The sequence below is a fragment of the Mizuhopecten yessoensis genome, unplaced genomic scaffold (assembly GCF_002113885.1).
Source record: "Mizuhopecten yessoensis strain PY_sf001 unplaced genomic scaffold, ASM211388v2 scaffold11139, whole genome shotgun sequence".
NCBI lineage: Eukaryota > Metazoa > Mollusca > Bivalvia > Pectinida > Pectinidae > Mizuhopecten > Mizuhopecten yessoensis.
In genome coordinates this window covers 1471330-1489232 of record NW_018408899.1, presented here as the reverse complement: position 1 = coordinate 1489232, position 17903 = coordinate 1471330, and the positions used below count along the sequence as shown (strand labels likewise).

The 17903-nt window shown below is 36.1% G+C and overlaps 1 protein-coding gene across 2 annotated transcripts; it reads left to right on the top strand.

Moving 5' to 3' along the window:
• On the top strand, positions 1-16276 carry LOC110466646. Of its 2 annotated transcripts, XM_021523285.1 has the most exons (20): positions 1-195; positions 2872-3009; positions 3516-3608; positions 3885-4095; positions 4737-4845; positions 5098-5260; positions 6366-6471; positions 6910-7027; positions 7780-7918; positions 9203-9295; positions 10866-10977; positions 11517-11581; positions 11746-11914; positions 12236-12378; positions 12779-12856; positions 14117-14217; positions 14728-14875; positions 15317-15375; positions 15596-15734; positions 15793-16276. In XM_021523285.1, exons 1-20 carry the CDS (start codon positions 136-138, stop codon positions 15814-15816), a joined length of 2268 nt encoding a protein of 755 aa, XP_021378960.1. In that variant the 5' UTR covers positions 1-135; the 3' UTR covers positions 15817-16276. The 2 variants fall into 2 exon arrangements, with proteins under 2 accessions (XP_021378960.1, XP_021378958.1); XM_021523283.1 differs by having other exon boundaries at positions 15596-16276.
• The last annotated feature ends 1627 nt before the right edge of the window (positions 16277-17903 follow it).

The window sequence follows — 17903 nt, the reverse complement described above, 5'->3', positions numbered from 1 at the left end:
AAAGACTTGCTGGACGGAGGCGGAAAGTAAATAACAAAATATTGAAATATGTGATCTGCTACAACAAAATATGGAATGTTATGACAACGAAATTTAACACATGTGTTACAACGAGGATAGCACACGACGAATTTAATGAGTATCAAGTTTTCTTCGCGGCCACTGTCGACTAATCTCCCCATATGTCGCTGGCAGGTAAATACCATTATCTGTCATTGTCAAAGAGAAAGTAGAATTTTTAGAATGTGCAAGTCTTATCATGGTTTAACATAAAGATAATCGGGTACTTTGATGTCATTAAATCTTGTATACAGTTTAAAATCCTTATTTACTAAACTATTGCATTTCGAGAAAGTCAACTCACTGGTCAGTCTGGTGTAAGGTAAACAGGTAAAAGCTACCCATTTCTAGACCTATGTAAAACTATATTGGTTAATTGGCATATATGTAATTTGTTAATCCTCTTTTGCAACTTTGAATTGCATTCAATTTTATGTTCATTGCCTATTATTCTATGAAACCAAGGATAACTCATAATAACTTCACTTGTAAGTAATAACGTTAGGCTTATTTTTCACACCATGGAATTGACCATTCATAATAAATAATAATAATATTTATTCAGGTAAAAATAGGCATATTACAGTACATAAATATCACAGAGTAGAGTAAAGTACAATATTAAAAAAAGTACTTCTATCTTAAAATAACAACATTAAGCACTGGTTAATATATGAGATCAATAGATTGGAATTTTTATCTAAATTGCAGCCTTTTACCTAGGATAACCCAAAAGCTAAAAGCTTATTTCCATTGGGATCCTTTAAAAGAAACTAAAATACAATTTTAAAATTGAGTATTGGTTTTATACATTATTTGATACATTTGTGGACATCATTCATAAAAAATAAACTGCTATTCCATTTAAACATGATGGTCAGTTTAAAAGTACACATAATACTTTTCTCTATTTAAATGTGAAACATACAGTAAAATATTCAAATAATCTAAAAACATAGAATCATATTAAAAGTACACGTATTCACTTTTTTGTTTTTCTTTCATAAGCTTCTGTAGATGACTCTTCACCTTATATTTAAAAGTGAATTTATTATTTAAACTTTTGATGTTTTCAGGAGGTAAATTCCAATCTTTGGTACCAGTAAAATAAAAAGTTGACCATTCAGCTGTTGTTAAAGTTGCAAGTCTGGGAAAATACCTGGAATATGGAATTTAACCCAAGTAAATGTCAGGTCATACAAATTAACAGGTAAAAAAAAACTATTCCATCCAGGTACATACTTATCAACCAAACTTTATAAACTGTCCCACGAAAAAAAATACCTTGGAGTTGATATTTCACATAACCTTACATGGAATAAACATGTAAATAGAGTGAGTAGTTCGGCTAATAGGTCATTAGGATTTTTCAAAGGGAATTTAACAGTAAAGAACGAGAAAATTAGGAGCACAGCGTACAACACCCTTGTCCATCCCAAATTAGAGTATTCGGCCTGTGTCTGGGACCCTCCAACTCAACAGCTTTAAGTAACCAACTAGAGATGGTCCAGAGCAGAGCAGCGCAATGGGTAAAGCGTGATCACTCCCCTCTTTTGAGTCTCTGACATATTGGTGAGTCTGGGTTGGCAAACTTTCCAACACACAGGCGGTCAGTGGCCAGGTTGTGTCTGTTTTACAAGATTGTCTATCAAGATCAGCTGGTTTATATTCCAATGCCACAATACATACAACATCCACTGAGATACTCAAGAGATGCTCATCAACATTCATACAGGCATATACCAACAACAAAAGACTATTACAAATATTCATTCTTTCCCTTGGCCATAGTACAGTGGAACTCTCTACCTCCTGACATAATTACCTCTCCTACTATTGATTCTTTCAAGGCGGCTGTTAGCGCTTTCAGCTTGTCTAGATCCTAGCAATCCAACCTTTTTTAACTTCACAAATATCTTATATTTTAACCTGACACGTAACTGTCTACAAATTAAATACATAAAAACAATGTATCACTACCACTTTCTTTCACTTTACTACTGCCAGTCTGGTAGCCCTGCACTTACTAGAACACTGTTTTTAACAACCTTCACTGAAGCGAATGCTGCACAGAGTACTCTTCAGTGTTGAAGAGATATATCCACTGCCCTTACTTTGCTTCAGTATGCTCTGGTATGAGAAAAATAGGTCCTACTTTTTGTATTCTAAAAATGTTGCCATCATATAATAAACATTAACTTTAAACTGAAAGTGGAGTATTTTCATAGGAAAAGAAGTGTTTCTATTAATGTAATTTGTATGTCAGATTTTCCTGGGAAAATGACACATTCATAGCAGGACAGAGCTGGGTGACTTCAGGTTACCAGGAAGCTCAACTGGTTAGAGCTCCTGTTAAGAGTGTGAATATTCCAAGTTCAAATTCTTGGCTCGACAATTTTCAATTCTGTCCCATTACATTGCGCTGATGACCAACCCTCGCTTCAAGTCATGTCTTGGCTAAGAATTAGGAAAAAGGATGGACATGTATAGCAGAACTGGGCAGGCTTACAGCTGCTGCATGACCAGCCAGCTCATCTAGACTTCTTTGGAGGTCCTGGGTTTGAATCCCAGTCCAGCCTTGTTGGATTTTCTTCTTCCTGATTCATATTATAGTTTTGTCGTCTGTAACGTTCTTTCATTACATTGTCTTGGTCCAAATAGTTTTTCACTTCGCTATTGTAATTTTATGTTAAATATAAGCAAAGCTCATATGGTAAATTGAAGTAAATTTGCATGTTTTATATGATAGTTATGAACTCATAAACTATATGAAAGAAATATCAGTTAACCCTTCACTTCCTTGTTTTATAGCTATATGAGGACCTAGTTTGTGATGCCAAATCGGGTCCTGTTGACAGAGTGTGGGTCTCTCCGGGGCATGTGTATATAACCATCAATGGAGGCACACATCTGTACACATTTGATACAAAGCCCACCAGTAAAACACATGTAAGTGGGAGGTATGCATATGTACTAACTTATCGGTTCATGGTCTATAACATGCTGTTGTAGACACTGACAAGTAATTTATCCTTCAAGTCAAGTTATAGATAGTAAAGACCTTTGTTCCATTGAGATGTTGAGGGTCAGTCGTCTTCCTCTCATTAAGTAAATATTACAGAATGCCTATGGCAGCTTTTAGGAAATCACTTTGTATACTTTTTCTTGAATCTTTTAGCTGTGGTAAAATTTGATATGTCAAACAATTTGTAATGTGTTTAGGAGAGCTAAAATCCATCTCAAAATTAATCTTAAAAATTCTGAAATCAAGTGTGCAATTATGAGTTTGACTCCTTCCATTTCACAACTGTACAGGGTAAAAATTGTGATGAGGTGCCAAACTAACACTTGTAATAACAAAATACGTAAATATATTCAGTGTATTAAAATGTAACACAGGTTGTATTAATGTCATATATCACTGTTTTGCAAGTACATGTATAATGATTTAACAGGAGGAGAACAGAGGATGTTTGGACTTAGCTGACCTTGACCATCCCATATTAGATATTCTAGTGTCTTCATCAAACTACAGTTTAGCCTATGTTGTAAGTATCATAGATGACCTTGACCTAATTCACTGTTAAAATATGTCGCTGTCTCTGTAAGAACTTATCTTTACTATACATGTTAAATATTATAGATAATTACAAATAGACATTTTGCATAGTGTGTGTCTAAACATTGTGACCTAAATTGTAGATATATACAAATACACAATGGAAAGTTTTGTGTCCAAACATTAAGAAAGTACATTGTTGATAATTACAAATAGACTACAGTATAGCTTTTGTCCAGACATTATGATCTTTTACCTGTTTAAGGTCCAGAGGAATGGCCACGTCCAGTGTTGGAAATTCCGCAGTGACTTGACATGGATGTTGGTTAAGAGATTTGACCTTTGCAATGTGAACAGGTCAGAGGTCACCAGCATATGTCTGCATTCAGGACAAGCAACATTATATTGGTGTGAGCGACGACCAACAATATCAGATGTTGCTAATTACTCTATTTGTAAACGACAGATAGATGTAGGTAAGGTGAAAACTGTGGAGAGTATTTCAGTATTGTTGCTTGTAAGATTCAAAGGTTGTATTTAACAGTTACATTGTGTACAGGATCTGTACCATCCTTGAAATGCAACAGTTCTGGTTTCAATACACACATCTCCTGCAATGTGTCATGACAAAATTGAAGGCTTTTTAGGCGACAACTTGCCGATGATACAAGTGGACTAATCTGGTGTCTTTGATGAAGGTAAAAAGAATCGCGACAATGTAACAGTAAATTTGACAGGCTATGAAGTTGGATGAGCTCCTTTGTAATCTGCCAAGGACAGGTATCAGTCTAACAATTGTTCAAGTTTTTGACCTGAAACCCGCAACTAATAAATTACCGCGAGACTTCGATTATATCATGACATATGCCAGGGTGTAGAGACAGGTGTACAGAGAGTGGAAGCGTTTGATTTTGAGGAAGTATCTGTACATAAACACAAACACCATGAATGTACAACTGGTGGATCTAAGTGTTTTTTCTCTCCAATTTTAATGAAAATTGTGATGCAATATAGAAGGATTGTTTTTTTAAATCAATATTGGAGCAAATATGTACAGAAATGTACTTTTGCAGTGAGATGCCCTATGACCTACCTAGACAGTGTTTTTTTTGTGTAGATGAAGACAAACGTTCTGCCAAGGATTATGGTTCTACTCAGGTGATCCTACAGAACTGTCCCTCGGCAGCTGTTTATCCTGTCTCATTTGGCGTCGCCATTGTTATCAAGTAAGTGAGTTCTTGTGTTATTTTGTGAAAAAGTTCTCTGAGGTAGTCATTCTACCTATCTCAAATTTGTTTATAGACCATAATTCTCAGGAATATGACCTAAACTTGTGAATATATTTAATTAATTAAAAATTAATGTACCAAGTGCTGTTTGGTCTAAAGTTTAAGCCTGTCAATTTGAAGGTCACACGTAAATACTTAGGTAGAAATCGCATTGATTAGCTTTAGCTTGTTTCATGTCGTTATTTTCAGATTGAAACCTCCCTTGGTTTCTATGGTGATACTTTGGCTGCCAATAGCAAGCAAAGTTGTGATAAATGTAGGTCCCCACCAGGTGGAGTTACCAGAGTTAGGAACACGACAGCTAATAGATTTCCGGAGCCTGGCATTCAAGCTTATTGGTTACACAGTACAAGTTTGTATTCTTTATTACAGTTTCACCCAATTTTTGTTTTTAATAAATATATTTTTAGCTCACCTGCCTGAAGAGCTGAGAGGTATAGAATCTTCATATTTGGCTGGTAGCTTCCTGGGATAGAGCCCGACAAAGTTTGAGAATGAAAATGACCTTGACCTACTTTCAAGGTCACAGGGGTCAAAAGTGTCAAACACTTGAAACGACTTCTTCTTCAGAACAAAAAGGTATAAAATCTTCATATTTGGTTGGTGGTTTCCTGGGATAGAGCCTGACAAAGTTTGAGAATGAAAATGACCTTGACCTACTTTCAAGGTCTCAGGGATCAAATGTGTCGAACATTTCAAATGACTTCTTCTGAAGAAATGAAAGGTATAGAATCTTCATACTTAGAGCATAGATTTATAATATTTAGCTGGTAGCTTCCTGGGATGGCACCTGACAAAGTTTAAAAATGAAAATAACTTAGATCTCCTTATAAGGTCACAGGGGTCAAATATGTCAAACAACTTTTTAAGAAGAACCAAAAAGCATGGAATCATATAATAATTTTTGGCTGGTAGTTTCAACAGATGGAGCCGACAAAGTTTGCGAGTGAAATATTTGTAGTACAGGATAATATTTAATGAGAATATTTTGCCATGACTGCTTAAATATTCAGGTGAGCGATACAGGCCCTCTGGGCTTCTTGTTTTTATAAGATATCAACCTCAGTGGGAAACTTCATATTAATAACCTTAACTCTTGATATCATTGATAATAAGCATGATTAAAAAATAAGTCGGCCTTGGAAATAGGCCTTGGATTCCATGGAATCAAACATATCTTGAAAATAGGCAGTCTTTTGAAATAGGAAAGTATTGAAAATATGCCTTGGTATGCCAGGTAAGAGCCACATTTTTCCTGTTGAACTAAACAGATTTTACAGGTAACCATCAAATTACATGATTTATTGTAGCAACAACTCAATAAAACAAAACAGATCTAATTTTATTAACAAAGCTTAAATATAACAGAATATTATAGTTGAAACACAGATCATCTTTGAAAACGATGTCTGATCTAATCACAGTATTTTTGCTATAAGAATGTGTATTGTTTGTAGATGAAACCGGAACACAAAATGACAGGTGTGACTTATGACCCCCAGACAATGGAGATCACTGTGATAGATGGTCAAACAAATGTCAGAACTTTCTCAGACACAAAATGTAAGTTTGTGAAAATTGTAACCTTACTATATCTTACCTAGTATATCATAGTGAACTACAAATTTTATCACAAATAAGCCCCCTCCCCACCGAAAGACATTTGAGTACAGCAAATATTTCATTTAAAAAAAAATCATGTTGTACAAATAACCAGAAGACACACTTACATGAGCCTTGTCTTGAAGTTTTGTTTTTGCTGCAACAGATCCTTGCTGAAAAAACCTTTAATACATGTACTTGTTTCATAAATTTGTAAAGAAATGGAAACTTATTGTAAACGATTCTACATGTCTTGCAACTCAAATAATTTTACAGTACAATATAGGGTCAAACCGTTAAATAAACCCTGTATCAATTCCTGCAGGTTTCACCCATTGTAATATAACTGCAGGTAGTATAGAATAATTTTGAGAAATATATTTTTTATCGCAAATACAGCAAGTCTGCAGAAAAGCTACCAAAAGCTTGATGCCAAAGATTTCCAAGAAACTGAACGAGTCATCAACTGGATTAAGTTCCAAGGTTTTCTGGCTGCAGTATTTAAATCACATATAATGTAAGTACAGTTTTGAAGTGATATTACCATCACTTGACGGTGCTGATGTAACCAGAAATATATTCTTATTGTTATTATATATTATACATGGTAGTGTATAACTAGTCATTGGGACCGGGTGACAATTAAATTTGGTTCAGTGGTTAATAAGGTACCAGTAATAAGTTTTCATGTAAACAGCTGGAGTCTTTCCTTCAGTCAATTTTTTGACACACGCTGGACATTGTTTATTTAGGGAAAAATTTAGTGTACAAATGTACAAGTAGAAAGTGTATTTATCATTTCAAATTAACATTTCATTTAATACACACAGTTTACATATAGATCTCTAAGGTTTCTGCAGACTATTTTCTTGATATTGGATAAAAAGTATTACTAAGTAGTCTATATCGAAACTTGTCTGCAAGTAAAATTGCCTGCTTTAGTTTTACCTGTCTATAAAGGTAACCTGTGTAAAAAGTTAACAGAATTCACAAAGCCAAACTGATTCTATAGGTGTTGATGTATCATGTCGTCTCTGCCTGATTGTTTCTTCCTTTATTTAAAGAACATAATACTGTAAATAAAAGAATATACCAGTATGTAATTCTAATACATCTGTACTGTGTTATGTGTCCTTCATGCCCAAAGTAGTGTTCCTGGTATAATTGTAAAATATGGTATAGGAAAATAAAATAACAAATCATGTTAAACTTTGCTCTGCATTTACTCAATTTATCATTTGAAGTGAAGTTATCTTTGGTTTTGAACAGGTTGTTTGACCAAGACACTGGCCAGTTGGTGGACACCCTGGCTAGTCCAGACAACTCAGAGATTGTTGATGTCTGTCACCTTTGTCCAGGAACAATGTGGATGTCATTTTTCACAACAAATAACATATATGTAATCCAGGTGAGTGTCAGATGAAGGACATTCCAAATGTTAGCTGGTTCATGTAGGCCTGCTGTATCCCATGATATAGTGTATGAGGCTACTAATAGGGGGCCGCTGCAGCTTAGAATCCTTTGCTAAAATGTCCTCGGCTTAGAGGACATTGGAGAGGCCAAAATAGATTTGAAACAGTTTCGGTTTGTGTATTTTCCATTTTCATACTTTTCTTTACATTTTACTTTAATATTTCATTGTTTCTATAATTTTTAGCTCACCTGCCCGAAGGGCAAGTGAGCTTATGTCATGGTGCAGCGTCGTCGTCCGTCCGTTGTCTGTCCGTTGCCGTCTGTCAGCTTTTCCTTTAAACAACTTCTTCTGAAGAACGAACTGGCATAGAGCCATGATATTTGCCTGAAAGCTTCGTTGGTAGGAGCCTGACAAAGTTTAAAGGTCACAGAGGTCAACAACATTTCAAAGGATTTGTTCTGAAGAACCAAAAGGAATGGATTCATAAGATTTGGCTGGTAGCTTCTTGGGATAGAGCTAACAAAGTTTGAGAAGGAAAATGACATTGAGCTAATTACAAGGTCACAGGAAAAAATATGTCAAACGACAATCTTATAATAATATTTTGCTGGTAGTTTCAACAGATGGAGCCGACAAAGTTTGCAAGGGAAATATTTGTAGTGCAATATAATACTAATGAGAATATTTTACTATGACTGCTTAAATATTCAGGTGAGCGATACAGGCCATCTGGGCCTCTTGTTATTCTACTGTGTGGCCCTGTATATCTTACTGTGTTGATGGGTCGTTAAAGACACTGTGTAGTGTTGTTTAAATTAATCGTGTTGACTTGGGGCCTGTTCGTTTATGCAGAACAACAGGTTTGTCCGTTTATCAATGCAACAATTTCGGGTATAAATCCTAGCGGACCTGCAAATGTTTGTGCTGGCATTGCAAGGCTTTGTCAAGTCCGACCTTATTTAATAAACGAACAACTGTCGTCCGACCGGTTTAACTGTTTAAACGAAAACAGCCTAGCCTTTAGATGATTGTGCTGGCCTGCAAAACCTTATTTTGTTGACTGGTTGTTAAGCCTTCACAAAAAACAAACCAAAATTGTTGCAAAAAAAAAGTGATAGTACATGTATCTTGCCATATTAAATTAGTATAAATGATTAAATATATAGTTTTAATGGCAACTGTTAGTTTGTATAGCTGTGTTGATGGCTGTGCTCCTGTTGAACCAAATGATAAAATAATGGAAGGTGATTTGTAATCTGTGATTTCTAATTTGAACAGAGAAATAAGGAAAATACTGAAGAGAAAATAAAAGACATGTTGGCAGTCAATAACTTCCAGACAAAGGCAGTCGAACTGGGTTACCTTGAGCAGGTAGGTAGACAAAGGCAGTGGAACTGGGTTGCCTTGAGCAGGTTGGTAGACAAAAGCAATGGAACTGGGTTACCTTGAGCAGGTAGGTAGGCAAAGGCTGTGGAACTGGGTTACCTTGAGCAGGTAGGTAGACAAAGGCAGTGCAACTGGGTTACCTTGAGCAGGTAGGTAGACAAAGGCAGTGGAACTAGGTTACCTTAAGCAGGTATGTAGACAAAGGCAGTGGAACTCGGTTATCTTGAGCAGGTAGGTAGACAAAGGCAGTGCAACTGGGTTATCTTGAGCAGGTAGGTAGACAAAGGCAGTGGAACTAGGTTACCTTAAGCAGGTATGTGGACAAAGGCAGTGGAACTCGGTTATCTTGAGCAGGTAGGTAAACAAAGGCAGTGCAACTGGGTTACCTTGAGCAGGTAGGTAGACAAAAGCAGTGGAACTGGGTTACCTTGAGCCGGTAGGTAGCAAAAGCAGTGGAACTGGGTTACCTTGAGCAGGTAGGTAGACAAAGGCAGTGCGACTGGGTTATCTTGAGCTGGTAGGTAGCAAAAGCAGTGGAACTGGGTTACCTTGAGCAGGTAGGTGGACAAAGGCAGTGCAACTGGGTTACCTTGAGCAGGTAGGTAGACAAAGGCAGTGGAACTGGGTTACCTTGATCAGGTAGGTAGACAAAGGCAGTGGAACTTGGTTACATTGAGCAGGTAGGTAGACAAAAGCAGTGGAACTGGGTTATCTTGAGCAGGTAGGTAGGCAAAGGCTGCGGAACTGGGTTATCTTGAGCAGGTAGGTAGACAAAGGCAGTGGAACTAGGTTACCTTAACCAGGTAGGTAGACAAAGGCAGTGGAACTGAGTTACCTTGAGCAGGTAGGTAGACAAAGGCAGTGGAACTAGGTTACCTTAAGCAGGTAGGTAGACAAAGGCAGTGGAACTGGGTTATCTTGAGCAGGTAGGTAGACAAAGGCAGTGCAACTTGGTTATCTTGAGCAGGTCGGTAGACAAAGGCTGTGGAACTGGGTTATCTTGAGCAGGAAGGTAGCTTTAAAAGCCTATCAATTGTTTTAAAATAGTTGTTAAACTGATTTCCACATCCTGTGATTATACTTGTAAGATCTAAATTTAAGAAATTAGTCATAAACAGAATATAAAAAAATATCAATTTAATTTGAAGTACATTTTGGACAAGTAATTAGTTTAATTACATCATTGTAATAATAGATTTTTTTTCATGCAAAGATAAAACATATGTGCTGACTCCTTTTCATTGAAATTGAAGCCATTTCTATTTGTTCTGTGAAAGACTGAAAATGCTATTTCTGCTTGGACTTAGGCTTTTGATAAATTTTTGTAAGTTAAAAATATTAGAAGCGAGCTGTGCCACGCCCCTCTGATTAGTTTTTTTTTTAATCAAAAGAATGAATGACAAACATGATCAAGATGAATAATATTTTATTACAGTTTCAGTAATACACAGAATTTATCTTTAAAATTAAGGAAAATAAATTTGTAAAAGTGATAGAGAGTTTGGTGAATATGACTTCTACAGATAATGTATTATGCACGTATGTTGTGTTTCAGCTGAAGACACAGAACTGCGGTATTCCTGTTTATGACAGGATCACTAAGCTTGGCAAGGCTTGGGAAACTGAGAGCAGCCGACCTCCAAGTACTAAACTGGCAGAGACACTAAGTAATGTGTTTACTTATACATGGAACATGTTTGCAACAAGCATTCATTAAGTGAACTTACATTTATCAAATAAACTAGAAAACAGGAAATGTTGAAGTAATTTAATTTTTACTCCTTAGAATGAAAGCAAATTCATTTTGATAACAAATCTCTTAGTATGTAGCATAGTTTTTCAACTGTGAAAAGAAAATTTATACAGGGAGAATATTTCATGAGGGAACTTTTTCCTGGTACACGTATACAGAATTTGAATGAGAAAACAAGTATTGTATATTGATTGAATTCAAATTCTTTATACTGTTGATTATAAAAAGTAAGTCTGTGTAAATATTCTTGTTTTGTATCCAGATTAATTGATCCATTTCATTATATTTGGGGGATGTACAATTAATGGGAGATGATTGTAGAGGTGAGTGGAGACTGGTACAGTACAGTCATACATGTCTGACATGACTATGATCTTTATTTGACAAAATGATCAAAATTACGATCTTATAAAAAACACACAGAATGGATATATGTATTTTTGTTATTTTCAGATCCTTATTTGAGGGAGTATTGGAGTCTAGAGAAATTCCAACAGGAAATCCTAAATGGAACATTGGTAACTATGTGCAATATTATTTATTTTTGCAGAAGGTTTTCTTTTAGAAATTTGAACTTTTAAAATTTCATCACAATACATTTTTTCAATACAGATTGTATTTCATTATGTGCAGACAAAATAAGAAATGCTGATAGTTTAAAACTTATGGCGTACCTGTCCAGGTGTTGCCGAGTGTGTGTCCGGGAGATATTGAGGAGGAGGTCCTACGAGTCCTAAGTCCTGAAACGAGTATGTCTATGTCTGGGAGACAGGCGTGGCTCCTCCTCCTGGCCGACAAGTATCCGCAAGAAGTGCTGGCCATCCTTATGAAGCAGCTTGACTTTGATACAGGTAGGGCAGGGATAGTATGTCAAGGAATACTTTCTTTTTCTTTCAATTTTTTTTCTTTCAAAAAAATGGCAAGGAATATTTGATGTGATATTAAGTTTTACTTAAGGACATGTATTACGTTAATTTGAAACTGATCTCATTCCCAAAAGAATTCCACACCAAATACCTATAAAATATGAAAAGTAATTAGGACATTGTTTATTAACTGATGATATATTTGAAAGTAATATTGGAATATACATGTTACAGAAGCTAGTATGCTAGTATAGCAAGTAACAGGAAGGATACATTGTGCAGTACATAATCTATATTTTCCCCCAGAGGACATCAGCCCATCCCAGTTACAGCGCTGGCAGTGTATCCTAGCCAAGGACAGTGTTGTGAGCCCTGTTAGTACAAAGGTTGCCGTACCCATGTTTGAACACACCTGTCGTCTGCTGTTCATCGTCCAACCTTCAAAATTGGTGAGATTCTATTTTGTAGTTGCTGCAACGTTTTAGGTTTATATCTATTCATCACAAAGTCTGTATACAGTTTAAAAATTCAAAAATGTACACACTAGATATTGTATCAATGGGTGTACAGTTACAAAATAATGTCTTTAATTTACAAAGTAATTGATATGTATGCTCTGTTCGAGAAGTGCAGTGTTCTCGCTACTGTCCCCTATAGCAATTTGTTTTATTATATCAAACTTTTATTATTTTGTTTCCAGAACTTTGCAAAGTTTACATTTTATCCAATTAGACAACATTCATTGCACTGACTCAATCAGAATGATCAAACTGTACTGAAATCCTAAAGTTATGAATATATATTGGATTATGTTTGTTTAATTTCACTGTTACCTTTATAATTATTCAGGTAAACTTTGTAAAGATTGCCCAGCTGATCAATGACCAGCGAGTGGGTGTGTCGGCCTTCATCAGGAGAAGGCAAGCAGTGAGTAGCATCTTCGTGATTTTCTACTGCTTAAAAAGTGTTCTGTCAGTTTTTATCCCACCAATTCAGATCAGAGTGAAAAATTGTAATGACACTTGTGTATCTGTCTCACCTATGTGTCTGCATATGCACAATGACTTGAATTCCCAACAGCTGAATCTACTCCAACCTCATAGAGTACTTCCTCACCAAATGTGAAATTGCATTTTAGGTCAAAGGTCAGAGGTCAAGATCAGTTTTACTACATAAATATAACTAGAAAATGGTTTCAACACAGCAACTCTAGTTATGGGCTGATCAAACTGAAACTTCACACTCTGCTTACCAAAACTGCTTGCTTGGGATTGCTTTTTTGGCCAAACTGTCAAAAGGCAAGGTCACTGATACTATGAATAGAAATAGGTTTCTGCAAAATAGCTCTAGTTCCAATGAATAATCACACTTGACCTTCATGCATTGCTTCCTTACTGGAAGAATTTGCTTGGATTTTTTTTCAGGTCCAGAGGACAAAGTTCAAGGTCACTGGTGCTATAAATAGAAAAATATTTTTTCCAACCAACTCAAACCTAAAACACTGCTTTTTTATCAAGAGGACTTGCCTGAGCTTGATTTTCAGGTTCAAAGTTCAAGGTCACTGTTGACACAAATAATTGTAGAGTGTTAGATTCTGCATCACACTATACCTTGTTTTTGAAAAATCATGTCTTATTATACATCAACTTAAACATTGATCACTGAACATGATGTAAGAGGGATGAACAAGGGGCACCCCAACCCTGGCATCCCTCCTAAAAGATGCTGGGGAAATCAAATCTAATTTTAACCTATAAAAAAATCCACTGATCAGAGAGGTTACCAGGTAGTATATTTCACTGATGCCTTGTGAAACTAGACATCTTATGGCTATAATCTCGACGGTTGCTGCTAGGACACATTCAGTAAGAAAATGTATCAAAACTAGACATCTTAGGTCTATATAAGATGCCAATAGTTTTTAGTTTCAGTTAAATTTGTACCTTTTTAAGGGTGTCTGATTTTAGAGTATATAGACCAAATTGACTATAGATTGTCAATAGATGATATGTAAATAAAAGGGGAACAAATTTTCAGCATATAATTGTATGTAGTAGATGAATTAAACTACCATATATTGAATCTATGATTGTGGAAGACAACAAACATGTCAACATTTTCTGGGAAGATCGTTAACAAAATATGATAACTGGAATGTTGCTATAATGGATGTTTCCTTGGTTACAGCTTCAGTACTATGACCGTGCCATCATGTGTCTACCTGACCTGTCCACATCTCAGTGTATCAAGGAAGCAACACCTGCCTATGTTCAACTTCTACTGGCCAGGTAAGGCCTGGATACAGACCAGGGATAGCAAAGCTGTCACATCAGCTGCAATAAAGAACCTTCTTTTTTGGAGAAAATTAACATCTAATCTTTGTGAGTTACTGCTCAGCCATAGTTATCAACCGCTAAAACTCTCCAAAGAGGGAGATCTCCCTAATTCCACATCTCTTATGATAGAGCAAGTGTGTGAAATGCATCTACAGTAACATTTCTACCTTATTTATTTCACCTTTTTTATATCAGAAAACTCCAAAAATCTTAATCATCATCTATGCAATCATATTTGCCTATTATACATCTCGAACAACAGGGAGACAATTTGACCTCTGAATTTGAGTGCAGATTTTGATTTTGTGTGAGCTATGATTAAATGAGGGTTTTGGGAGGGAGTTTTTGCAAATTTGGTGAAATTGGAAGAGTCTCCCTCCAAATGAGAGGTGATTAACATCTATGCTCACCAGTTCTTCCATTCCTGTTTGTAAAATGAATAATGAATTCTATCCTTTCAAGTGAACAAGATGGGTGTGAAATAAAGGCAGTGCAGACATGTATGGACCAGGAATGCTGGAAGGATGCTATTGAACTCATGTCCATGTATACAGACAGCCCTGCTCTTCACATCAAGTTATTCCACACCATTCTCCTGTGTATGACGCAGGTTAGTATGTCCCGAGGGTCACCTTAATCAGTTTCGGGTGGTGCAGTGGATAGCGCACTTGCCTTTCACCAAGGCGGCCAGGGTTCCATTCCCCGATCGGATATGAAAAGGTTGGGGTCACCTGCCCAACCACGTGGGTTTTCTCTGGGTCCTCCGGTTTCCTCCCACACTAAGACCCCACACACGCTAACATCCAGGCCAACAAGATTGATTAATATAAGTTGAAATAACTTGTTTCATAATTGTTGTAAAATAAAGTTTATATTTATATTTATTAATCAGTGTCTGTCTCCACCAAGATTATTTATATCAGTGTGTTTGACTTTAAACTTATTTCATCATATAAAACATTTTGAATATGTAAGTCACATGTATGATATTACTTTTAAACATGTAAAGAGTTATTCTAGAACAGTATGTTTTGGTTATATTTTTTAACAGAAGGAAGTGTTGGCACAACATGCTGAAGCCCTCTTCACCAACATGCCAGTGTGTAAAAGGTTGGTAGACCATGTTTTTAACGGCTCACCGTAAACATAATGTAAACATTTACCAGTACAATGTATTCTGATGTAACCCTGGTGCCGTAGCCCTGATCAAGAAACATTTGTTTTCTCGCCAATTCTTTGGTTCAGCTCATATGTGTTTTCTTACTAATCCAATAAAAATTGCATGATTAACTAAAATATTTGACCAGTGCATTTTTCATCCATTCTAAAGCTTTGACTCGGTGACGTCAGCATTCCCACTACAGAACAAAGATGGCTCAGGCACCAGTAGTGTGAAGCAGGTATTTGCATCAGAACTGGATCAGGTACATATTGCTCAAATACGACCCTATCTGCTGGACAAGGTCAAGGAAACTGAAGCAGCCAATGAGTGAACAAATACGGCCCTATCTGCTGGACAAGGTCAAGGAAACTGAAGCAGCCAATGAGTGAACAAATACAACCCTATCTGCTGGACAAGGTCAAAGACACTGACGCAGCCAATGAGTGAACAAATATGGATTAAATGTTTGACAAACTTCAGTACATAGTAGATCTATGTACTTGCTATACTGTAAATTTCAAATTTTTTTGCAAGTGCGCTACAACTGACTATTATTAAAGATTCTATTTTGTGGGACCCCCCCCCCCCCTCCCCCCATATCAACATTCTGTTTGCATATTAACCAACATTTACAAAATTTAATTTTTTGATGGAATCATCTAGGATCGTCGAGATAATATTTATAGCTACTTGAAACAATTACAGAATGAACAATAAGAACAAACAATGCAAATATTCTTCTTTCAATCATTATATTATTCCTTCTTTGCGTATTGCAGAGTTATCTTCTCTTGTGAGCAGGTATTGATTGTTACGTCATTGGTTTGTGTGAGAAAATTACGTCGTTTTCTCAAAAATTGATGACGTTACTCTCACAAACAAATGACGTAACACTCAATACCTGCTCCCAAGAGCAGATAACTCTGCAATACGAAAAGACAGAATAAGTGTTGATTTGACACTTGAGGAAAGTATTTTGTCAGGGAAGTGTTTTTGAATTGTTTTCTGGTTGACATTTGGAATGAAATATCTATGTGATGTCTCATTAAATAAAGGTGATACCTTTGTTATTCTTTAGTTTATGGAGACACAGTAGTCTAGTGGTAGGACGCCGGGCTCGTGACCTAAGGGTTGTGAGGCACAGTGTTCTAGTGGTAGGACGCCGGGCTCGTGACCTAAGGGTGGCGGGTTTCTTCTCAGCTGTAAATGAGTATGTGGTTGGGCAGCACTAGAATTGTTGAATGCTAGCTGTTAGTGTGGAAATGGCAGCTCCGGCTGTATGCTCCCCAGGGAGTTGAGAAAGACATTGGCTGGTTGCAAAGGCCCTGTAACCATGGATAATAATTTGTGATCCGCTTTGAGACGACATACGGACTAGGTTGTGATAAAGCGGTATATAAGAACCTCAAATTATTATTATTATCATTAGTTTTGCAACCTATAATGATTAGTTATAAATCACATGGCAACTATGTTTAAACTTTGATTCTATCTTCATAACAACCTCTTTGAGTAGAGCTCATTGTCTATGTGTGATAAATAATTGAGTGAAAGACTTTGATAAATGATTGACATGTTAAATCAAAAAGTGTGGTTGCATATGAATGTTGTATATGTATGAATGAATTGAAATCTTTTTCTTACTTCTATCTTTCAAAGTGCAATGAAATATAACACAGCATAATTTTCATAATTCACTTCTATATATCATTAATTCAGAATGTATATATGTTATAATTTAATGAATTAGTAATTTTCTATGAAAGTTTGTATTACTATTGCATTTACAAAAGCACTGGCACCTTAAGGTTAAGGGTATCACTGCATCAATTATTATAGTGAAGAAGAGTTCCACTCAAAGTTTTTTGACTTGGATATATCTCCCTTCTATATAGAGAATGAAGCAGCAAAAAAAAAAAAAGCTTAGAGGTTCTTCCTTTGTTATATTTTTCATATGCATTGCAGCTCGTAAATTGGACACTCATTCGCATGCTGTGTTTATAAAATTCCTGTAAGACAATGTTGGTTTAGTGAGCTGGCTTCGCAATAAAAAGGTCCCGACTTGGACCTCTGCTGTTTCTTGGTGTTTTTTTTATCTATTTTCTGCATTCAAATTTCAAACAAATTCAATTCTGCAAAATGCATGGCAACGTGTGAATTTACAGAATATTTCTTTTGAAAAGGATTTAAGCAAATGTTTTGCTGTGTGTGACACTGTGTCAATGGTTATAATTTAGTTTAACTTGTAAGTACCATTTAACTTATGGATGCCTGATCATACAATTGTTCCTAATGTCAGAATATGTATATTTTTTCTGTTGTATATATCATTATGAATTATCATTCATCAGCACAAAGAAAATCTAATAGGATGAAGAAATCCATATACATGTATCCACATTTTTATACGCCCGTCGAAGACGGGGACGTATTATGTTATCACGTGAGCGGGCGGGCGGGCAGGCGGGCGGGCGGG